At 35.4% G+C, this 25,519-nt stretch overlaps 1 protein-coding gene across 6 annotated transcripts in view; it reads right to left on the minus strand.

Moving 5' to 3' along the window:
- Window positions 1-25,519, minus strand: part of EXOC4 (exocyst complex component 4) — a 953,704-nt gene that overhangs the window by 844,894 nt on the left and 83,291 nt on the right. For all 6 annotated transcript variants that reach the window (XM_037836132.1, XM_037836133.1, XM_037836135.1 and 3 more), the window contains one exon: window positions 12,824-12,933. In XM_037836132.1, the coding sequence (XP_037692060.1) occupies window positions 12,824-12,933 (110 nt within the window). The remainder of the gene's footprint in view (window positions 1-12,823; window positions 12,934-25,519) is intronic.

The raw sequence follows: 25,519 nt of genomic DNA on the forward strand, positions 1-25,519 counted from the left end.
GGAGAACATCTTCTTGACCAAAAGGGGGATGTGAAAGGAAATGAAATAAGCTTCAGTGGCAGAGAGATTCCAAAAGGAGCCGAGAGGTCACTCTGGTGGGCACTCTTATGCACACTTTAGACAACCCTTTTTAGGTTCTAAAGAATTGGGGTAGCTGGTGGTGGATACCTGAAACTATCAAACTACAACCCAGAACCCATGAATCTCGAAGACAGTTGTATAAAAATGTAGCTTATGAGGGGTGACAATGGGATTGGGAAAGCCATAAGGACCAAACACCACTTTGTCTAGTTTATGGATGGATGTGTAGAAAAGTAGGGGAAGGAAACAAACAGACAAAGGTACCCAGTGTTCTTTTTTACTTCAATTGCTCTTTTTCACTCTAATTATTATTCTTGTTATTTTTGTGTGTGTGCTAATGAAGGTGTCAGGGATTGATTTAGGTGATGAATGTACAACTATGTAATGGTACTGTAAACAATCGAAAGTACAATTTGTTTTGTATGACTGCGTGGTATGTGAATATATCTCAATAAAATGATGATTTAAAAAAAAAAAAAAAAAAAAAAAAAAGAGCCTCACAGGCCCAGACAGAGCAGCTAAGTGTGACATTTTGGAAAGCAACTGAGAATGACATTTTGAAGAGGAGCTACAGCCAAGAGGGCCATTTTGAAGGAGGCACAGGAGCTGAGAGAGGAGCTGTTGCAACCTGGGAGCAAGTGGATACCAGCTATGTGCCTTCTGAGGTAACAGAGGTTTTCCAGACGCCAGTGGCTTTTCTCCAGTGAAGGTACCTTATTGTAGATGCCTTACCTTGGACACTTTATGGCCTTAAGACTGTAACTGTTTAATCAAATAAACCCCCTTTATAAAAGCCAATCCAATTCTGGTATTTTGCATAATGGCAGCATTAGCAAACCAGAACAGTACCCTTCCTAAAAACAAAGGAAAACAGTCAAAAGGCTGCATTTATGGGGTCAAAATCAAAACAAGAATATGTAGCTTCAAAGAGCCACAGGAGAAGCCACTGTTGCCCTTGCTGGCCCCTCTCTGCCTCATCCCCCAGGGCAGTGAGTCATGCTGAGGAACAGAAAGAAAACAAAATTTGAAAAAGCAAAAGTAACCTCACAGGCCTTGGGAACACAGGCCCTGGGACACCATCAAGCAAACAATTATCCCCACTAAGGGAACTCCAAAGGGAGAAAAAGGAGAGAATGGAGCACAAGGAATATTCAAAGAAATGATGACAGAAAATTTTTGAAACTTGCAAGAAAAGGTGAATATGCACATCCAAGAAGAACAACAAACAGCAAACAGGATAAACTTGAAGAAAATTGAACCCAGGCACACAGTGGTCAAACTGTAAAATGCAAAGGACAAAGAGACAGTTCTGAAAGCTGCAAGAGAAAAGCAATGTGTGATGTACAAGGGAGTCCCAGTTTCTCATCAGAAACCATAGAGGCAAGAAGGCAGTAGGAGGAAATACTTACAGTGCTAAGTGAAAACAATTGCCAACAAAGAATTTTATATCTGGCAAGACTTGCTTTCAAAAATAAGGAAGAGATTAAGACAATTCCAGACAAACAAAAGCTAAGGGAGTTCGTTACCACTAGACCAGCCCTACAAGCAATGCTAAAAGGAATTCTTCAGACTGAAAGGAAAGAACAATACACAGTGGATAGAGGCATCATAAAGAAATAAAAACCTTTAAAGGTAAACATATGAGGCAAAAGTGCAAATGCTATTGTATTTTTTGGTATGTAACTCCACTTCTTACTTCTTAAAGGTACTAAAATCCCAATGCATAAAAATAATGATAAATCTATGGTTTTGGGCATATAATGCACAAAGATATAATTTGGAATAAGCACAAAAAAGGTAGAGGACAGAGGAATATAGGAACAGTGTATATATGCTATTGAAGTTAAGTTGTTATCAAATCAAAAATGATTGTTATATTTTAGGATGTTAAATTTTAACCCCATGGTAACAATAAAGTAAACATATGAAAAATATATCCAAAAAGAAATGAAAAGGGACTCATAAAGGTACAATACAAAAAAATCAAAAAAATATGAAAGTAGGCATTAACAGAAGACTTGAGGATCAGAAAAGGTATAAAACTTACAAAGACTAAACAGGAAAATGGGAGAAGTAAGTCCTGTGTTGTCAGTAGTTACTGTAAATGTAAATAGATTACTGTCCAGTCAAAAGGCAGAGATTTACAAAATGGATAAAAAAGCATGAGCCAACTATATGCTATTTACAAGAGACTCACTTTAAATTCAAAGACATAAACAGGTTGAAAGAAAGGGTGGAAAAAAATATTCTGTGCAACTAATAACCAAACATCACATAAAATAGACTTTAAGCCAAAAACTGTTATGAGGCACCATAATTACATGAAACTTAGAATACGAAGTGCGATCTGGTAGGTTTGTACAGGTTGGTGTGAAGCCCCGATACATCCCAGGAAATAAAAAATGTATTTGCAGGGCCCCCCTGAGGAACTGGGAAAAATTGAAGAAATATTAAACTTCCCTACCTGGGGAATTACTGATATTCTCACAAGCATTGAGGACTACCAATCTAGTAGGCCAAGCCCTCCATCTTTGGGCTAACCCTTATGAAGCCTATTACTGAAAAGGAGAGGCTAGGCCTACTTATACTTGCACCTAAAAGTCTCCACCAGAGGACCTCTTTTGTAGCTCAGATGTGGACCTCTCTCTCTCTAAGCCAACTCGGCAGGTAAACTCACTGCCCTACCCTCTACCTGGGACATGACTCCCGGGGTGTAAATCTCCCTGGCAATGTGGGACATTACTCCTGGGGATGAGTCTGGGCCTGGAATCATGGGATTGAGAAAGTCTTCTTGACCAAAAGGAGGAAGAGAAATGAAACAAAATAAAGTTTCAGTGGCTGGGAGACTTCAAATGGAGTCGAGAGGTCATTTTGGAGTGTATTCTTATGTGCTATATAGATATCCCTTTGTAGTTTTTAATGTATTGGAATACTAGAAGGAAATACCTGATACTGTCAAAATGCAACCCAGTAGCCTTGATACTTGAAGGCAATTATATAACTATGGATATTACATGGTGTGGCTATATGATTGTGAAAACCTTGTGGCTCACACTCCCTCCCTTTATCCAGTGTATGGATAGATAAGTTTGAAAAATGGGGACAAAAATTAACTGAAAAATAGGGTGGGAAAGGGGGAATGGGATGGTTTAGGTGCTCTTTTTTTACTTTTATTTTTATTCTGGTTTTCTTTTTTTCTGAGTAATGAAAATGTTCAAAAATTGATTGTGGTGATGAAGCACAACTACACAATGGTACTCTCAATAACTCATTGTACACTGTGGATGACTGTATGGTATGTGACTATATCTCAATAAAACTGAATTTAAAAAAAAAAACTGCTATGAGGGACAAACAAGTCATCATATACTGATAAAGGAGCCAATTCAACAAGAAGAGATATCAATTATAAACATATATGCACCTAACAGCACAACTCCAAAATAAATGAAGCAAACAATCACATATTTGAAGGTAGAAACAGACAGTTCTATATTAATAGTAGCAGACTTAAACACACCACTTTCAATAATGGCAGAATATCTAAACCGAAGACCAGTAAAGAACTACAAGACTGAACGATACTCTAAACTAGCTGGACCTAACAGATACATACAGAAAACTTCACCCAACATCAGCATAATACACATTCTTCTCCATTTCACAAGGACCATACTCCAGGATAGAACATATGTTAGGTCACAAAACAAGTCTCAACAAATTCAAAAATATTGAAATCATAACTTCTCCAACCAAAATGGAGTAAAACCAGAAATCACTAACAGAGGGAGAAATGGGAAATTTGCAAATATGTGGAAATTAAACAATGTATTCTTAAATGACCAAAGGTTCAAAGACAGTATCACGAGGGAAATTATGAAATACCCTGAGTTGAATGAAAATGAAAACACAACATACCAAAACTTGTGGGATACAGCAAAGGTATTGCTGAGAGGGAAATTTATAGCTATAAATGCTTTAAAAAGAAGAAAGCTCTCAAACCAGAGACCTAACTTCAAAACTGGAGGATCTAGAAAAAAGAAGAGCAAACTAAACACAAAGTGAGCAGAAGGAAGGAAAGACTAGAACAGAGATAAATGTAATAGAGAATAAAAAAATAATAACGAAAATCAACAAAACCAAAAGTTGGTTCTATGATAATATCAATAAAATTGATAAAATCTTTAGCTGCTCTGACAAAGAAAAAAAGAGATGAAACAAAAAAACGAAAATCAGAAATGTAAAGGGGGACATTACTACTGATCCTACAGAAATAAACAGGACTATAAGAGGATACTATGAAAAACAGTATCAACAAATTAGGTAACCTAGATGAAATGGACAAATTACCAGAAACACACAATTACCTACAATAACTCAATTAGAAGATCTCAACAGACCAATATTTTGAATGTGGTTAAAATGGGAAATATTAGATTATATTTATCTTACTAAAATAAAATTTTTTAAAAAAATCCATAGGATTGTACAATACAACAGTGAACACTGCAGTAAACCATGGACTATATAATTGTACTATTAACTATAGTCTATCCTTTACATTAGAGAGTTCACTGTTTGTACAGTCCTTTTTTTTTTTTAGTAAAAATGTTCAGCAGTTGTAACAAATGTATCACACTAATGCAAGGCGTTAATAATAGGATGGTACATGGGAACTCTATTTTATGCATGATTTTTCTGTAAATCTTCAATTTCTCTGATAAAAAATTAAATGAAATCTAAAAATTTATAGAATAAAAGAATTCAAAGTAAAAGACAAGCTATAATAGGAGATATTTTCAAGGAACCACTTGATTGATAAAATCAAGACAAAATTATTAGCATCCACTTAATTTTCCTATATCTTATAAGAGAAACGCAAATGGTCCCTCCATGTGGAAAGATGTTCAGCAAACCAGAAACCAGAGAAATGTAACTCAAAACACAAACCCTGTTAGTCTTGCAAAAACTGAAGTCTAAAAAACTAATTTTGAAGGCAAGGAAATGCAAAAACAAAACTCACATATTGCTGAGAGGCATCTACATTGGCACAATCTCTTTAAAAAGCAATTTAGAAAGTGAAATTTAAAATGAATAACATTCCTACACACACATATGTACCGTAAGAGTAGGGCTTCCCAACATTTTGTCCATCATGGCACGTAATACTTGTACAGCACAACTAGGGTAAATGGAAGTGTCTGCTATAACTAGAGAAGAACTGCCTAGGGATTCTGACTGCCCCAAGACCCAATGGACTGCCCAAGTGCAGAAGGTACAGAATCTCAGGTGTATGTATAACTCATGCACAAGAGATAAGTGGCTGGAAAAATGTCCTCAGGAAATGCGTACAAGAATATTCATTGCTGTAAGATTCATTGTAATGAAAAACCAGAAACAATTTATACCTTCTGTATCTATAGAGGAATGGATAAATTGTGATCTATCCACATAATAAATTACATAGAAGTTAAAATTAATAAACCGGAATCATAGCACACAATTCAAAAAAATATGTAACATTGACTGAAAAAACCCAAGTAGCATAATGATACATATTATATTATAAATTTATTTCATACTTAAAATACTTTAAAAAATATGTTGTCTATTTACGTAAATATGTGTTTATATAAATTCATAAACAATATATATTGTTTATATATTTACAAATACACCCACATATATACACTTAGGAAAAGTATGAAAACATGCAGGAAAAAGATATAGAACAATTTCAGAAAAGTAGCTATCTCTGGGGTAAAAGAGAGAGAAAAAGTATTGAGGAAGAATTCATGCACTTAGAAGGGGAATTCCTTATATTTTCACAAGCACTGGGGAATACTATTGTAGTAGGCCAAGTTCTCGATCTTGGGGCTCACCCCATGAAGATTTTACTGCAACAGAGAGGCCAAGCCTACTTATAATGGTGCCTAAGAGTCACCCTCGAAGAACCTCTTTTTGTTGCTTATGTGTGGCCGGTCTCTCTCGAAGCCACTTCGGCAGGTAAACTCACTGCCCACCCCGCTACATGGGACATGACTCCCAGGGGTGTAAATCTCCCTGGCAACATGGGACATCATTCCCAGGGATGAGCCTGGACCCAGCATCATGGGATTGAGAAAGCCTTCCTAACCAAAATGGGGAAGAGAAATGAAACAAAATAAAGTTTCAATGGCTGAGAGAACTCAAATGGAGTCAAGAGGTCATACTGGGGGTTATTCTTATGCATTATATAGATATCCCTTTTTAGATTTTAGTGTATCAGAATAGCTAGAAGGAGATACCTGAAACTGTTGTGCTGAAATACAGTATCCTTGATTCTTGAAGACAATCGTATTAACTACATGGCTTATATGGTGTGACTGTATGATTGTGAAAACCTTGTAGCTAACATACCCTTTATCCAGTGAATAGACAAATGAGAAGAAAAAAGGGGGACAAAAAGTAAATGAATAACAGAGGGTAAAAGGAGTATGAGATGTTTTGGGTGTTCTTTTTTACTTCTATTTTTATTTTTATGCTTGTTCTTACTTTTTGGAGTAACAAAAATGTTCAAGAAATTGATTATGGTGACAAACGCACAACTATGTGATGATACTGTGAACAACTGTTTGTACACTTTTTATGACTGTATGGTATGTGAATAGATCTCAATAAAATTGCAGTTAAAGAAAAAAAACTGTAAGCAAGCTGGAAATTGTAAAGTAACCTTAAAATGTAAACTTCAAAGCTGGAAAAATAAAAAGAAAACTAAACTGTGGCCTTGATTTATCTCTATATTTAGAAATATTTGAACTATTAATTCTATTATTCTACTTTGCCTTCCTTGTTTATATTCCTCAGTTCCACTTATGCTCAATCATAGAAATCAAGAGAGATATCTATTAAGAGCTAATGCAAATACACTTTAGAAACAGTTGGTTTAAAATGCCAAGGGAGTCCTGGAGTGAGGATAGGAGTAATTCAAAAGATGTCATATTATTTCTAAGAATCAGATCTTCACTATTGTAGACACATGAGTGTCAAGAAGAGAAATTTCATGTCCTCTTACAGTAGGATGTAGCTCCTACCCAATGTACAAAGAATTTTTAAAATACCAGACCTCAAATTCTTGAGATAAATATCAACTCTCCAAACAAGACTTTATGAAATAAAATGCACATCAAGAAAACAGCAGCAAAAGAAAAAAGTCACTTGATTTCTCTTTAAGTTTTATTGCTTAACCTATGCTGATACCAAAATAATAGAAGCAACAAGTCCAGCTACATTACAGTCATATATATATATATATATATATATATACATACACACACACACACACACACACACACACACACAGCAATCTCAGTAGGAGCTTGAATAAAATTCATAACGAAGTCAGAAATGAAATGGTTTTTACCCTGGGAATAATTGCTCAGTCAAAACTTTCCAAAGGCAGTTTTCGAATGAACGGATATAGTGGGAATCTGAAAGTTTAAACCAACATTTTACTGTAATAATTGGCTTTTCTCCATACTTCTCAGATCCTTCTACCTATGTTGTAGCTAAACTACTATATCTAAATTAGACATTAGTTTTTGTGTGTGCATTACAATGCAGTACAAATACTGAAACTGATGAGAACAAGAAAAGGCTTGCTAAATGCCTCCTCTACCTATTTAGAATGGGATCAGCCTGAGGCCAAACCCCAACAATTAGCATCTTGGTTGAATTTGGACCACTCAACCTCCCAGGATTCAGTTTCCACATTTGTAAAATGAGTTTTAAAGTAATACCTGATTAACTAGTAAATATAAGCAGTTTTTCATATATTTACTAGCATGGGTTTCCCCTTATGCAAAGTGCCCATTCATATTTTTGCCTATTTTTCTATTAGCTTGTACTACTGCTTTTATATATTCTGGATAATTAACTTCTGTCAGATAAATGCCAATCTTTCCATGTATATGTATCACTTGGATCTCTTATGTGAATTACCTATTGTTTCTCCAGATTTTTACTATGTCAATTGTTTTCATTAATATGTAGGAAAATTAAATGGACACGAAACATTTTTCTGTTAATAGGTTGCTTGCTTCTGTCAATCTGTGGCTTAACTTTGGATTTAAAAATTATTATATTTTATTTTAAGAAAATGTATAATTATGTATACACATATATAAATCAGTACCACTTTTGTGATACCTTAAATAGTTGATAAAACAAATATAAAGAACACAAATGTAGCAGTAATAAAGATAAGGACAGTATTAGCTGCTGTAATTACCTCACAGGACAGTTCCATCATTTGAATGATAAAACATATTTCATAAACTATGACATATAAAATATGACAGAAATCTCTCACTAGAAAAGTCACTCAAAACTCTAGCTCCAAACAAGGTATATAAGAAAACAATTCATTCACAAGCAATCAAAATCCTCATTTAATTAACAATAACCTAAAAGTTCTCGAGAATCACCTCTAACATTAATTTATGGCACCCTCATGGGAGATCCATTGAACCCAAGAATTCCCTATTGGAACTTCCCCTATAAAAAGGTCAATTCTAATAGATTAAACATTCAATTCTACAGCTTCACAAGATGATTGGGAAGCATTAAAAGCCTATGTTGGAAGTGGTGAGGTCTGGGTTTTAGTTACTCCCTGGGGCAGCTGACAGAAAGCCAGGAACTGTGTAGAACAGGCACCTCAGAGAAATCTGTGTTCAGTCACACATCATACAACAGATTTGAACATGTGGAACAGCTGAGATCAGCGAAACCTGTAAGTTCTTGTGGCCAGGGGCCCCATGCCCCTCCCTGGCAAGAAGGGAGGACTGTTTTGTGGCTGATTTCCCGAGGGAAGAGGGGCAGTCAGTGCTGGGAACCAAGAGGGAGGCTCACGCCGGCCCCAGCTACAGAACCGATTAACAAACTCAGACTGCTGAACAAAAACTCCAACCACAGATAAACAGAGACCAGACAATGGAGAATCTGGAAGCAGTCAGCCTACCTAGCAAAAACAGCAAAAAAAAAAAAAAAAGAATGGGGGTAAACATAATACTGAGAAGAGCTGGGCTCAAACAGAATGAGGCACATATGTAAACCCTGGAAGCCAGGGCCCTTCTCTGAAAAACTGGTTTCTATGGTTTCTTGTTTACTCCTCAATTGCTCTCCAACTCCTTATCTTTTTGCATTTCAATAGCCCATCAGAACTCCTGTATCAACCAGGGCCCCCTGCAAGAGCAGAATTAAAGTTGTTGAGTAACTGTCAGGTAGGAAGAAATAACAAGACTAAAGTGCTTTTCTTTAAATAGTCTATATTGGGCCTTTCTTTTTCTTTTTTCTTTTTTTATTTTTTATCTTTTTTTTTTTAAATAACTATTCTAAGTAGCCCATTACAGAAAGCCTAAAAGACTTGCAATTGGCCCTTAGGCCTGGGCAAGAGCAGAGCTAAGAGCTCTGAGAGACAAAGCAATAAGCCTAGTGGTGGAGACAATTCCCTAAGGGCCATAACTCCTCCATGAAAAGGGGGTGTGGTCCAGCTTGAGGACAACCCTCCTCTGGGGAACTCAGACCCCAGGGGCTGGAATTCAGAAACCAACTTCAGTCAGCCACTATCCTGAAAGGGTCAGGGTCACCTGGAGAACTAAAGGCTCCACAGCTCCTTACACGGGTGAGGGAACTGCAGGCTGGCAAGCACCTCCTGATGAACAGGATCGGAAAAGCAGAGGAAAAACAGATCAGGGTGATGAATGTACAACTATATAATGGTACTGTGAGCAGCTGATTGTACACCACGGATGACTGTATGATATGTGAATATATCTCAATAAAACCGAATTTAAAAATAAAAGCCTATATTATATTCCCACCTGAAAATGGCTATTACTTTCTAGGCTGACTTGCAAAGTACTCACAAAGAGATAATCAGGACTTACTGTTCATTATTAAAATAAAATCAACTTTCTGCTCTTTATTATCGTGTATTTCATCAGTCTCATACTTTTATATGTACTTAGTAACAATTTATGCAGGTCTCTACATAATTCATATCTTCCCCATTTATACAATCCTCTTCGGTAATACAATCTAGATTAATCTAATCCTAAAGACTAGAATTGCAATGACTTAAAAAGACTTTCCTATATAATTTCAAGAAAGTCAAATGTTTATATAGTGCCTCTTAAAGCTAATTTAAGTCAGAAAATGGGCAATGCAGAGTACAGTAATACACCCCCAAAAATTTCCATATCCTAATTCCAAGAATCTGTGAATATGTCACCTTACATGGTAAAGGAGACTCTGTAGATAGATGTAATTAAGGTTAAGGACCTTGAGATGGAAAGAGGTTCCTGGATTATCCCAGGTGGGACCAATCTAATCAAATGAGTCCTCTAGAAGCTGGAAAAGACAAGGAAGCAGATTCCCCACCCCACCCCACCCTCCAGAACCTCCAGAGGAATGCTACCCATCAATTACTTGATTTTAGTCCAGTAAGACTAAATGGTGTCGGACTTTTGACCTCCAGAACTGTAAGATAATAATGTATGCTGTTTAAGCCCCTAAATCTGTGGTAATTTGTTATGCCAGCAATACAAAACAAATATATAGAGCATTACTAGCTTATTTTCAGCAAAAAAAAACCTGCTTAGAAGTGTATTCTCTGGAACCCAGCTTCTGACTTGAAATCATGCCTCTGCTACTTGTCAGGTGAGTAAATTTAAACCAATTATTACCCTCCCTATGCCTCGATTGTCTCATCTGTAAAATAGGGCTAATTATAGTTCCTATTTCACAGGATTATTTAAAAGATTAAATAGCTTAACTCACGTAAAACACTGTTTAACCTATAGGAAGCACTAAACATATCTTAATTACTGCTATTACCGATTTTAATCAATAATCTTTTAACTACCTTCTTTTTTCAGTTACCCACAGAAAAATCACAAGCTCAATAATCCACAAAATAGCCAAGGAAATCAACCCTTCTTAAAAGAAAGGCTTGTACCCATCATTACAGGCATCTTCATAATGGTCCCAGCTAAATTAAACTATAATACAGTTCTTCAAGTCTTTCCTGATAATGAAGGAACACATGCCAAAGTCAAAATGTCACCATGAACTCCACCAAGTGAATAAACGCTAAATACAGGGCCTGACAGCAAAAGTGTCCTTCAAAAAGTAAGAGCTGCCTTATTAAAAATAAAAGATATAGCTAAATTAGTTTGTACTAAAATTTGCTACAATTCGCATTTTTTCAACTTGGTGTTTATACAGCACTTCTCATTTGCAAAAAGCCTTCCCTATCATTTTTTCATAAAAAATTAAAAATTTTATTTCACTTGGCCATTGACTCAGCAACATTTACATAAACTGATACAACCAGGCTAAGCAGTGATGATTCACGTTATAAAAAGCAAAGATGTAACAATCAGGAATTTCGACAAAAGGCAGAGATCAAATACAAAAGTATTAACATATTTTCTGCTCTGCAATGCCACAGGTATATAACAGTCCAAAGTAGTGTCCACACTCAAAGAATACACTACATAAGGAACAGGGAGAAAACAAAACATTTTCTAACCCCAGGAAAAGGCTAGAGTGCAAATTTTTGGAGAGTATCATGACTGCTGGTTTATTTTAAAGTGAGTAGCTAGTTCACTGATAAAAGAAAAAATCTATTATAAAATGATTTCCATACTTTCCTATAGCAAAAGTAATAAACTTCAAGATTCTAACCCTAAATAACTCTAAAATAATTTAATTTAAAAGACATTTTAAAATATAATTATATATACCCTAGCAATAACAATATATTGTTAAGCTCTCCAAAGAAATACTTTCAATTACTTACACAGAATGTATTGATTAAAAGTCCAAATTACATTTCTACCTTTTCATTATTTCAAGCTCAAGAAATGTATTCTTAAATTTTCATCTGAAAAACCAATGATATTTCTTTACTATTTCTGTAGTATTTCCTTACTGTTTCTTTAAACAGGCATTAAGAAATTTTGTTGTACACAAAAAAATATCCAGTCCCCTTCTCACCAGTCCAAAGGTGCAATGGCAGAGTAACTCTTTGCAGAGGCCCGTAAGCAACCTGAGCCCAGCTAGCTGAATCATCTGAAGGAGCAGGTCCGAGCCACACCAGGAGAATTTCCCTGAATCTTTGCATTCAGACTCCCTATCCCAACCTAAAATTAAGCCTAAAATGGTTCTCTTGTGTTTTATTCAACAGGACACTAGTTGGCCCCTAAGAAGAAATGCTATTGGGTTATAAATATTTCCTCAAAGTGAGAGTATGTTTGTGCGTCAAGGATGGCAGGCAGGTGGGAATGGGGTAGTGGCACGTCACAGGGCATCACCAGAGGATTCAAAGGAGTCAGGATACACACTCAAAAGGAGCCCTCAAGGACCAAACATGGAATTTAATACATGAAGCTACAGCAAAAAGGAAAGCAGACACTATCAAAATGGATTCAAATTCAACTTTTAAAAACAAATCATACTGATCAAATAAAACACATCTACCGCTGGATTCAGCAGGCAGACAAGATCAGCAGCCCATTTTCAACCCTGATAATGTACTTTAGCCCCTCTGAAGGTCCCACCCTTGGAAAAGACTCGTAAGTTTCCAAGGCAATTACCTCAGGACTTTCCCACTACCACCCTCACAGGCTTCCCTGCGTCTTTGCCTAGAAACTGCAGCACACCAAAAAGAAATTTAGTACCTGAAGAATGAAATTCTTACCACTTGAGCTTCCAGGAGCAGCATACTGAGAGGTATCAAGAAATTTGCGAGGAGTAGGAAGGTTTGTAACATCTATCAGAGGAACAGGTGAAGCATCTTTCACAAGGGAGCTGAAGGGAAAAAGGAGCAGTAGTTACCACTTTCTCCAATACCAACTGAAATTCCACTACATCTTATCACTTTCCATTGTGATAAGCCCTCTTTACACTGTGTTTTCAAACATCTCTCAAGTATGTCTCCAATAGACTGGTGATTGTCACAGCCGCAGGTTGTAAAGATATATTCTAATGGCTCCAAGTATTTAAATTTTCATTTTGTCTTTTCATTTCAATGCTACATTTTTAAAAATTAGTGTATTGTGGATCATCTGGATGACCACCTTATAACCAAACTATGCCAAGAAATTTCAGTGCCCTCCTTTGTTCCTGTATTAAAGACTAATTTATCAGCAAAGATCAAAGGACAGCATGTCATAATAGCTAAATAAGTAAAATAGTTAAACCTTATTTAATTTGTGTTTTTCATTCTGAAGTTTTTGGCATATTTGGGAATTCACTACAAGTATTCTTCTTCAGAAGAGGTTCATAAATTTCATCAAGTTGAGACCTAATCAATAAAGAATGATTCAAGGAATCTCACACAGGTTAATTCATTATTTCATTGCCCCATTTCACCTTTTCCAAAAAGACCTAGCCTTTCATCTTAATGATTAACTTTAGATTCTCCAAAATAAGCATATTAATTTTAAATCACATAAACACTATTAAAGCATTTACATTTTCAAGTTAATTGCCATTTACAAGCCCCTGTTAAGCAAAAGAATGAAGGTAATACAAAGTGAAGTAATATCCTCCCCCTACCCTCAAGGAGAGAATCATGTAGTCACATTGCATCCACAACAGAAGACCTCCAAGTCAAGTCTCCAAGGGTAGACAGGCCAAAGCTACACTTCTCATTTCTTTTCAGTCCTGAAAAACAGCAGTAGCTACCTATGGAAGGGATTCTCAAAGTGGGCTGTAAAGAGAGGATAGGCAAAGGCAAACACAAAGAAAGGCCAATGTAAGAAGACTTTATTCAAAATGGGAGGGAGGGATGTGTACAATTTGGAACATCATCCCCCAGATAAAAGTGATGCATGCCATCTCACTCCCACACTGCCATGGTGTGTGCCACATAAGTGTTTATTTTTCAACTAATTAAAAAAACAAACAAATAAAAAAACATGTTCTTCAAGAAAGCTTTGAAGAAAACAAACTTTATGTTAAAGGGCAAAACTATCATGAAGGGTATTATTTTTATTGAGTGCTGATAATGTGGAAGGCATTCTCCCAGGCCTTGAGGATCAGGCTTCATTTGTTACAAGTGTTACCTTTACTCAATTCTTGAGTACTTATGTGCTTGAGTACTTATATGCTTAGCACTGTGTTCAGTGCTGTGGATGCAAGTATAACTGAGACGAACTAAACCAAACTTAGCACATTTCCAATTTTTAGAATCATTTGCAACTAATTCGAAACCTCAAGTATAAGATATGAAAGTAACAATAGCATTTACCAGAAATTGAACTGCCACGGTTAATTCCAATAACTCTTTGCCACGAATATAAAGCTGTAGCTTCATACTTGCCTAAACTATGTTAAGAAAATTCAACAGAAACATTCTGAAAAAATAAAAATTGTTCTATCTTAGTAGTTTGGCCACTTCCAGGAAAATGAAACTACAGTGCTGCGCCTTCACACCAACAACTTGTCACAATAGTTTTTCTATTTATAAAATCAATTAGATCATAGATTTCTCCATTCTTTCATCTCCTATACATTGACTCCTTTTGTCTTCTCATTTTTTCCTCTCTCCTACCTCATCCTCCTTTACATGCATTTTACTCACAATTGGAAAACCAGCTCTAGGCACCTCCAAAGCCCAGGATGCACAGGACCAAAGAAACAGCACATAATCACAGATAATGATTAATCGCTGGTGCTACTAAGTAATTAAGAAAACGTCCATTTCAATTTTAAATGCTGTGAAAGTATGTAATATGTTTTATAGCTCTTTTCATAAGGAAGTAGAAGAATTCTTTTGAAAGCATTGATAAAGATACCAATTAGCAGCAAATTCAGATATACAAATAAATTCTGCCTGCCAACCCTATAAACCCTATAAACCCTATAAATCAAGCAGGATTTGGTGTGTGTGAACACCAATATATGTACATTTGTGAGTATTTATAATAATATACACTACTATAAACACAGATGTGCACCCTTTAGCTTAAAACATACAATTAGACTTTCTGAGTTTTAACCTAAAAATAAATTTCAGTTAAATATAGGGTAAGAAATTGCTTGCCATTTCAACTTTGGAAAACATAACCTGCTGACTTTATTACCAGAGCCAGAAGGGCTCTGGAAGTCTATCAATAAACTTTTCGAAAGTCAATTTACTGCAAAACTATTTTCATAGACTCATCGCTCTCTCTCTCTGAATTTTCCCCTTGGGCTTCAATTTTCTCCTTTGTGAACACTAACCCAAAGGCAAGTAACTCTGGAAATGACTTTTGAGTGTTTTTGTATGGTTTTTTTTATGGATGGATTTATTCCTAAGAGTTCAAGAAAAAAAGGGGCACACCCAGTCATTTGGTTACTAGAAACATTAAACTCAACAGAAAGGTATGTGCCACTATACAAGATTGCACTTAAATAATGTGTACTTCAGTTTCCATTTCAGACAAGAGAAAAGGCCTGTTCTCACCAAGCATAAGAGATAAAACTGAGAAAGTATTAATACCATCAAAGGTTTTGAATCTCTGAGAAAAAGTATTTTTCAAAACAAGATCAAAAAAAAAAAAAAAAAAAACAAGAAATCAAAATTTAATTGTTCAAGTTTCTAATTAACTGGAATGCTCTGAACTTCTTGATTTTGAAAGAAATACTGATAGGAGCTATTTTTCTTTTTAAATGCATACATTACAAATTCTTGTTTTAAATACATTCAAAAATCATTCATAACTAAGAATTATAAAACATAGCTGATGCACATTAACCAAATCCTTCCTAATAAAAGACAGTCCCCCCAAATTTACTAAGTGTAGACTGTGACTATTTGGTCTGCTATTTAATAACCCCAAGGCAGAGGACAGGAAAAGTATAAAGTAAATTAAACTATACCAAAAACAAATGAGCAACAACTAATCACCATAAACCCAAGGACTTTCTGGCCGTTAACCATCCTTCCAACTACCAAGAAACTACTTCTAAATGTATTTGATTTCAATATTTCAAGCCACGAAGACAGTTGCTTCATTTGTTTTAAGAAAAGGGGTTCGAGGTGTTAAGAGCTTATTAGACTTTTGCTTTTTAATTAGAACTTATTTCTATTCTTTCATTTAGTAATAACTGGGTCCAACTATGTCAAAAATGTACAGCTACAGCTCTTAGAGTTAATTTTATTCATTTGCAAATGGAAAACCAACAGAGACGAGTTGAACTTTACATTGAACACCTAGTAAATAATATATTCATCTCTATAACCCAAACAACTGGCACAGTACCTGCCAAGGAGCAATTGCTCATAAATTCTGTTAAATCAAAGGACTTCTGGGGAAGGCAGTAGATTAAAGAGCTCCACAACTCAATCCTTCTACCAAAACAGCTATTAAACAGGCAGGAATTGCCTGAAACAACTGTTCTGGGGCCCCAGAGGCCAGAAGAACACGGTACAGCATCCAGGAAAGAGCAGGAGGGAAAGGCTGATATACCATGGTAATGCTGGAGGACTCACACTTCCTGACTTTAAAGCATATTACAAAGCTACAGTGGTCAAAACAGCATGGTACTGGTATAATGATAGATATACTGAGCACTGGAATTGAATCAGAGTCATCTCCATGGAAACATTGAACCAATAGGTTCCAACCTAATCAACACTAATATATCTGCCCCCACCAGATTACATCAAAGAACATGGCATTTTGGGGGACATAACACATCCAAACTGGCACGGGGGTATATGCAAACACTGTATTTTTTACAGGACTTTTTTATAAACCTAAAACTTCTCTAATTTAAAAAATAGTAATTTTTTTTTAAAAATCATTATCTGGTGTTATCTAGTCTAGTGAAATAAACCAGACACAAAATACTATATATTGTATGATCCCATTTATATAAAATGTAAATATAAATAAATTTATACAGACAAATATATTAGTGGTTATGTAGGGCTGGAGAAAGATAGAGGGATTGAGAGATGACTGCTAAGGGGCATGAGGTTTTTCTTTTTAGAGTAATGAAAATGTTCTAAAATTGACTGTGGTGATGAATGCACAACTCTGTGAATATAGTAAAAGCTATTGTACACTTCGAATGGATTATAGGGTACATGAATAAAACTGCTTTAAAAACCTGTTAAATCAAATTGAACTAAGAAATAACTGTTAAAGATAATATGTCTTTAGTAAGAAAATTTTAACTGAATAATGAAATAGAAATAGCTGGCATAATAGTAATTCTCTACAGTTCTAAGATCTGGTTGAACATGCAGAAAAAATGATGAATGACTTAGAGAGTACTAACATTAAAAAACATATAGTCTACAACCCAGAACCCATGAATCTCGAAGACAATTGTATAAAAATGTAGCTTATGAGGGGTGACAATGGGATTGGGAAAGCCATAAGGACCACACTCCACTTTGTCTAGTTTATGGATGGATGAGTAGAAAAATAGGGGAAGGAAACAAACAAACAAAGGTACCCAGTGTTCTTTTTTACTTCAATTGCTCTTGTTCACTTTAATTATTATTCTTGTTATTTTTGTGTGTGTGCTAATGAAGGTGTCAGGGATTGATTTAGGTGATGAATGTACAACTATGTAATGGTACTGTGAACAATCGAATGTACGATTTGTTTTGTATGACTGCGTGGTATGTGAATATATCTCAATAAAATGAAGATAAAAAAAGAATGGATAGGAGTATATTGTGCAGATAAACTTACAAAAAAAAAAAAACATATAGTCATGCTTGGAATGACAAACCAAGGGCAAAGACAATAATAAAAAATCAAGTGAAGCTAAAAATTTAAGCAAAGAGAAAAAACAAGTAAGAACTAAAAGACAACAAAAAGAGAACAGACACATGTAAAAGAAACATTTAAAGAAAACTAAGGGGTAAATAATACAATGGGATTAAGGAGACTCTACACACCCAGAGATAAATATGGACATCAAAGACCATGGTTTGAAATTTTCTCCTCCACTGGGCTAGAGGAAGTCCAAGGAAATAAGGTATTAACCCAGGATGCATGGAATAAGTAAAAGGATTCACTGGTTTTTTAAATAACCTTTTATTATAGGTTCATTTTTTTGAAAATATAAAGAAAATTAAAAGAAATTCACTAACATCATTTTTATTTAATTTTTATTCTAGTAAGATATATACAATCTAAAATTCCCCACTTTAACTGTTTTTAAATATATAATTCAGTGGTAGTAATTACATTCACAGTGTGGTGCTAATATCACCACTATACATTACCAAACTGTTCCATTACCTTAACGAAAACTCAATACCAATTAAGCATTAATTCCTCAATCCCTACTCCCATCCCATCCCCTGGCCACCTGTATGCTAGTTTTTGACTATAAATTGGCTTACTCTAATTATTTTATCCCCAGTAGATCATACAATATAGGTCCTTTTGTGCCTGGCTTATTTAACTCAACAAGATGTCTTCAAGTTTCATCCATGTTGTTGCATGTATCAGGACTTCATTCCTTTTTTACGGCCGAATAATATTCCATTGTATGTATATACCACATTCTTTAATCCATTCATCGGCTAATGGACATTTGAGTTGCTTCCACTTTTGGCAACTGTGAATAATGTCTCTATGAACATCAGAGTGAAAATATCTTTTCCAGTCCCTGCTTTCAATTCTTTTGGGTGTATACCTAAAAGTGGGACTATTGGGTCCATAGTAATTCTATACTTCACTTTCTGAGGAATCCCCAAACTATCTTCCACAGTGGCTGTGCCATTTTACATTCCTACTAACAATGAATGAGCATTCCTATTTCTCTATATCCTCACCAACACTTGTTATTTTCTGATTTTTAAAATACAAGCCATTCAAATGTGTGGGAAGTGGTATTTCACTGGGTTTTTGATTAGTATTTTCCCTAATGGCTAAAGACGTTGAGGCCACTAACACCATTTTGATGTAATGCTTTGCAAAGCTTTTTATAGATAGGAGACTCCTTCTGTTCATATTCCCTCCTCCTCTCTCACACACATGAACCTCAAAAATGCAGACATGCTTTATCAACATTCTTTGGTTCATCCTGTACAGAATTTTAAATTCTCAGCTTTTGCTTCAACAATATAACCTAAACATTTTCCCATTTCATTAAAAAAAAATCTTCAAAGGCATCATCAATAACTGTATTATTATTATTAAAATAATACCTGCTCACACTTAATAAGTTCACAGTGCACTCGGTATAAAATAAGTTCTTCTTTTCTATTCTTCTTGCTGCATTTCCATTTCCCATTTTATGTGGGTTTTTTGTTTGTTTGTTTGTTTTGCATTATCCTTCCAGGAAATTTTCTATGCACATGCAAGTGTTTATATCTACATATTTGGATATATATCCTATATAATTCACAATGAGTTCATACTATACATGCTGTTTTCCAATCTGCTTTTATACTCCAACAACACACCTTAGAAATCTTTCCATATGAGCATATGGAAAAAAAATTTTTTGTTTTAAGATCTAATATCGTATGGTATGAATATACAACAATTCATTTAACCATACTCCACCTGATAAACAGTTAAATTGTGGCTTTTTTTTCCCTCTTACCAACAATGTTGCAACAAACATCATAATGCATATAATTTTATGAATTGGTGCTATATTCTATCAGATGTGGACCTAGAAATGGAATCTCATGATCAAAGAATACATGAATTTTTGTTTTCCAAAAAGACATTGGTTATTCCACCACCAAGAGAAAGTTACAAATTTCCTCCAACACTTGCCAGCATGGTATACTATCAATGTCTCTAATTTTGATAATCCTGTGACCAAATATTGTACTTTATTTTCCAAATTTGTATTTCTGACTATTCATGATATTGAATAATCTTCATTTGTTTATTAGACATTTGCATTTTCTAATCTATGAATTATCTATCTATATCATCTGTCCATTTTTCTTTTGGGTCATTTGTCATTTTATTATTAATCTGAATAATAGTTTCGTATTTAAACATACTAAAGCTTTATATGCCCTGCCACAGAGGGTCAGACACTCCTCCCCTCAGTCCAAGTCAAAGTTCCTTCACCTAAGCATTGTGAACTGAAATAAAAATGACTTGAAACTCCACTATTAAGAGAAAACACTGTTAACTTTTTGGTGTTTTCCAGTCTTCTTTTCACCACTATTACAAATAACTGTCGCGGTCGGTTACATTTTACAACAAAATATCTTCTTTTTCTTTACATAGTATTCCATCATTAACATTTCCCTTTTATCAGCATCGTTCTTTGTAAACATTGGTTTTAATGGATACATAAGATTTTATCATATAATTATCCTATAAAAAATTTGTTTCCTTTATAGCTGAACTTGGTGTTTCTCTTATTATGAGCTGTTGAAGGTTCTTAGATATATATTTAAACACAAATATTTGTACCTTTAATAATTTTCTTAAGATAGAGTCCTAAAGGAGAATTCTTGAGCAGCATGCCCTATTACTTTTAGAACTCGTGCTATTTTTTTCCAAATTCCTTCAGAAAAGCAATGTATGAAAATAGAAAGCTCTTCCCTTGCCAGTATTGACTAATGCTGAATTTTAGATGTTACCCAATGATATCTCCTTGTTCATTAAATTTTGCATTCTCATTATCATAATAAATTTTATTGTATATTAAGTACCAAGCACACATGAGAGGTCATTTATGTGAGTTGTAAAACAAGAACTCAAACACTATATTCCATTTTTTTTGACATTAAACTTTTCTCTCAGAAAAAAAAAAAAAGCTTTATATAATTTATATATTATAAATATATCTCAGAGTCTATACTTTATCATTTGATTCTATTTCACTATATGGAAGTTTTTAACTTTTAACTAGTCAAATCACTTAATATTTTCCTTTATGTCTTCAGATAGGCTTATGGAAGCCTCCTCCACACATATTCTCCTATATTTTTTCTAATATTAATAAAGTTCTGTTTTTCACATGATTTTTAAACTAGCTAGGATATTTTTTACACAGTAATAGGTAGGCATCTAAATTTATTTTTTTCAAATCAACAGCCAATTATCCCAACACCATTTACTAAATAGCCATAATTTCCTCCACTGACCTGAATTGTTGTTAGAAAATAATGAAGTCCTCAATTAAGGATATGAATGAAGCAGACCTGGTTAAGACTACAGCAAATAGGGCCAAAGGGTAAAGGTTAAAACTGACTGTATGTTAAAACTTCAACTTCCATATGAGACCAAGAGAAGAGATGTTTATTTGGAACAGGATCTGTATTTTCTAAACAACATAACTTCTACACTCAGTTTGTTCAAACACCACAATTACATGGAACTTTGAATAGGAAATGAGATACGGTAGGTTTGTGTAGGTTAGGGTGAAATAGCAACACATCCCAGGGTGGTTTGGTTAGAGAATAAAAATGTATATGCAGGGCCCCCCTGAGGAGCTGGTGGAAAATGCAGAGTTGTCAGACTTCCTCATCTGGATTGTTGCTGATGTCCAGACACTGAGGACTGAGGGCTTGGTATGCTGAGCCCTCTATCTTGGGGCCTGCCCTTATGGGGCTCATTGCTGCAAAGAAGAAGCTAAGCCGGCTTATAATTGTGCCTCGAGTCTCCCCCTGGGTGCCTCTTTGTTGCTCAGATGTGGCCTTTCTAGCTAGGCCACCTCAGCAGGTGGACTCACTGCCCTCCTCCCTGCGTGGAGCCTGACTCCCAGGGTGGGAATCTCCCTGGCAACATGGGATGTGACCCGCGGGATGAGTATGGACCCAGCATCGTGGGATTGAGAACACCTTCTTGACCAAGGCAGGAATGTGAGATGAAGCGAAGTGAAGCTTCAATGGCTGAGAGATTTCAAATGGAGTCGAGGGATCCCTCCAGTGGACATTCTTACGCACTATATAGATAACCCTCTTCAGGTTTTACTGTGTTGGAATAGCTAGAAGTAAATACCTGAAACTATCAAACTCCAACCCAGTGGCCTTGACTTTTGAAGACAAGTGTATAGCAATGTAGCTTACAGGGAGTGACAGTGTGATTGTAAGGACCTTGTGGGTTGCACTCCCTTTATCCAGTGTATGGATGGATGAGTGGAAAAATGGGGACAAAAACTAAATGAAAAATAGGATGGGATGGGGGGGGATGGTATGTGTGTTCTTTTTTACTTTTATTTTTTATTCTTATTCTGATTCTTCCTGGTGTAAAGAAAATGTTTGGGAATGGATTGAGGTGATGAATGCATAACTATGTGATGATACTGTGAACAGCTGATTGCACACCATGGATGATTATGCAATACGTGAATGCATCTCAATAAAACTGAATTTAATATATATATTAAAAAAAAAAGGAAGTCCTATATACAATGGGGTCTGTTTCTGAAATCTATTTGGTCTGACTGATCTGATTTTCTATCTGAATGCCAGTATAGTTTTGATTAAAGTAGCTTTATAATATACTTTCATAACAGATAAGAAAAGCACCTACCCCCATAATCTCCTTTCTCACACATTTATTCTTCCATGTGAATTTCAGATTTACTTGAGAGTTTCAAAACAACTCTACTGGTATTTAATTGAGACTGACATCTTTGAGAGCTTAAGAAGTCTTATATAAGAGCACTTAAGGTCTCACCATTTATTTACTCTTGTTTCATAGCCCCCAAATAAAATTTTTATTATTTTTATTATAAAATTTAAAAATTATTATTAGGCATCTATCTTTCTTTTATTTGTCAAGTCTACTGGTTTTCTATTTTCTACTTCAAAAATGTCTGTTACCTTCGTGTGTATGTGTCTTCGGGTGATTTCCTTTGTTTTCTCTTGCAGCAGAAATTCATTCTTGGGTTTTTTTGTTTGATTGTTTTTTGTATAATTGGAAGGAATTACCATCATCTGGAGCAAAGCAAAAGAGAGGGTCCTACTTCTTACTTTGAAAGCTGAATGAGGCCATACCTGACCCACCTTAGCAAACTGGATGCTTCTACCCAGGACTTTAAATCTGAAGAAGATAAAGAAGAGATGCAGGGACATTTAGAGATCATTTATAGTAAAGTTAAAAATCCAGTAATTGTAGGCATGGTGCCACCAGGGACAGCACCCCAGTCAAACCCTGTCCATGGCTTATCTAAGATTGTATCCTCAGATGTTTAATCATCTTTGTTCCTGCAAGTTTTCAGAGCCTGATTATATAGACTTCTCATAGATTCTGGGAACAACCTGATAATTTTCCAATACATCCCTGTCCTGTTTTAGTTATCAGGACTTATTTCTGCTATTTGCAATAAAGAACGGTGACTGGTACATCACCTTTCGTAAAAGAGAATATGTTTTATTTGCTTCTATGTTCTCTAGTGATTTTTTAAACATGGAAACCTTCAAGAATGTGTATCTAAGCTAATAAATACAAAGTCCAAAATGATTAAAGATAAGTGTTTATAAGATTAAAATCCAAAACAAAACAGTAACTTCTGACTTCTCTTCAGCAAGAAAGCATTCCTATTCCTTTCTATTTCCTGACCATCCAAACATCCCAGTCTCTACTAACTTAATGTGGGGATATAAATCCAGTTTATTATTACAGATTATTATTTGGCAACATAGACCTTCTTTCTCAATATCAGAGTTCAGCCAATATTTTCAATCTTGTAACAATATATTTGTCACCTATTTATACACACATTCACATAGTTAATGATTTGTAGTTCCCTCAGTGTTTTCAAACTACCTCCAACTTTATTGTTCTCAAGTTGTTGATTTTGATCTATATCTTGAAGTTCATCTTTGAGCATTTTTCTCAAGAAAAGAACAAAAGTGATTTTGTTCTTGTTGATTTATAGCTAAGAAAATCAATGTCCACTTAGCTAGGAAATCTTCGATTGCAACACTTCCCCATTCAACACTCTGAAGACTTTGCTCCACTATCGTCTGGCATCTGATGTTTAGGAAATTATGGAGAGCCTGATTTTTGCTACTTTCTGTGCATCAAGATTAGATTTAACCTTATAAAACAGAAAACCAAAATAATAGTGGTTGTGCCAGTTTCAATATATTATGTCCCCCCAAACGCCATTATCTTTGATGTAATCTTGTGTGGGCAGACCTATCAGTGTTAATTAGATTGTAATTCTTTGCGTGTTTCTATGAAGATGTGCCCCACCCAACTGTGGGTGATGACTCTGATGAGATAATTTCCATGGAGACGTGGCTCCGCCCATTCAGTGTGGGCCTTGATTATTGGAGCAATACATAAGCTTAGACAGAAGGAGCGAACTTGCTACAGCCAAGAGGGACACTTTGAAGAATGCACAGGAGCCGAGAAGAGAGGAGTTGGAGATGAGAGACAGTGTGAAGATGGCCGTTGAAAGCAGACTTTTGCTCTGGAGAAGCTAAGAGAGGAAAAACACCCCAAGAGCAACTAAGAGTGACATTTTGGAGGAACTGCAGCCTAGAGAGGAACGTCCTGGGAGAAAGCCATTTTGAAACCAGAACTCAGCAGCAGACACCAGCCACATGTCTTCCCAGCTAAAAGAGGTTTTCCGGATGCCATTGGCCATCCTCCAGTGAAGGTACCCGATTGTTGATGCATTACCTTGGACACTTTATGACCTTCAGACTGTAACTGTGTAACCAAATAAACGCCCTTTATAAAAGCCAATCCACCTCTGGTGTTTTGCATTCCGGCAGCTTTAGAATACTATCGTCTGGCATTTGATGTTCAGGAAATTATGGAGAGACTGATTTTTGCTACTTTTTGTGTATCAAGATTAGGTTTAACCTTATAAAACAGAAAACCAAAATAATAGTGGTCTTAATAAAACAAGGATTTTCTTTCGTCTCATTTAAAAGAAGTAGCCCATGCAGGGTTAGTATGGAAGCTCCAAATAATCAAGTTTAGTGTGTGTGTAGCTTCCATTCTGAAGGTCACCTCATGGTCAAGGATGGCCTGATAACAACCAATCCATGTTACAGATACGAAGGAAAGGAAAACAGGTGAAGGTAAACAAAAGAGTAAGCCTAGTAGTATAGTCATCCCCTTTGAAGAGTTTTCTTACAAGCCTTTGCTCAACAGTTTGTAAACAGAAGTCTCACTAATCACTCCTAGCTGTGAAGGAGGCTGGAAAATGCAGTCTTTTAGCTGAGCATATGACTACCAGGAACAAAATAAGGATTGTCATTAAAAATGAAGAAGGAGAGAATGAATATTGGTGGGCAGCTACTAAGTCTGTCATAGCAGATAACAAAATTTTTTTCTTGAGTGCCTGTAGGATGTTTCTTTACTCATGAAATTCATAAAAATGTCCAGATCATATCTAAGAGTGAGTGTTTTCATTAATTTTACCTTTACATTTTTTAGATCTGCAGGCTAAGGTCTTGTTTTTCTTTTCCTGTTTAATAGGTGTCTTTATTTACACT

This window comes from Choloepus didactylus, chromosome 5 (genome assembly GCF_015220235.1).
Source record: "Choloepus didactylus isolate mChoDid1 chromosome 5, mChoDid1.pri, whole genome shotgun sequence".
Taxonomy (NCBI): domain Eukaryota; kingdom Metazoa; phylum Chordata; class Mammalia; order Pilosa; family Megalonychidae; genus Choloepus; species Choloepus didactylus.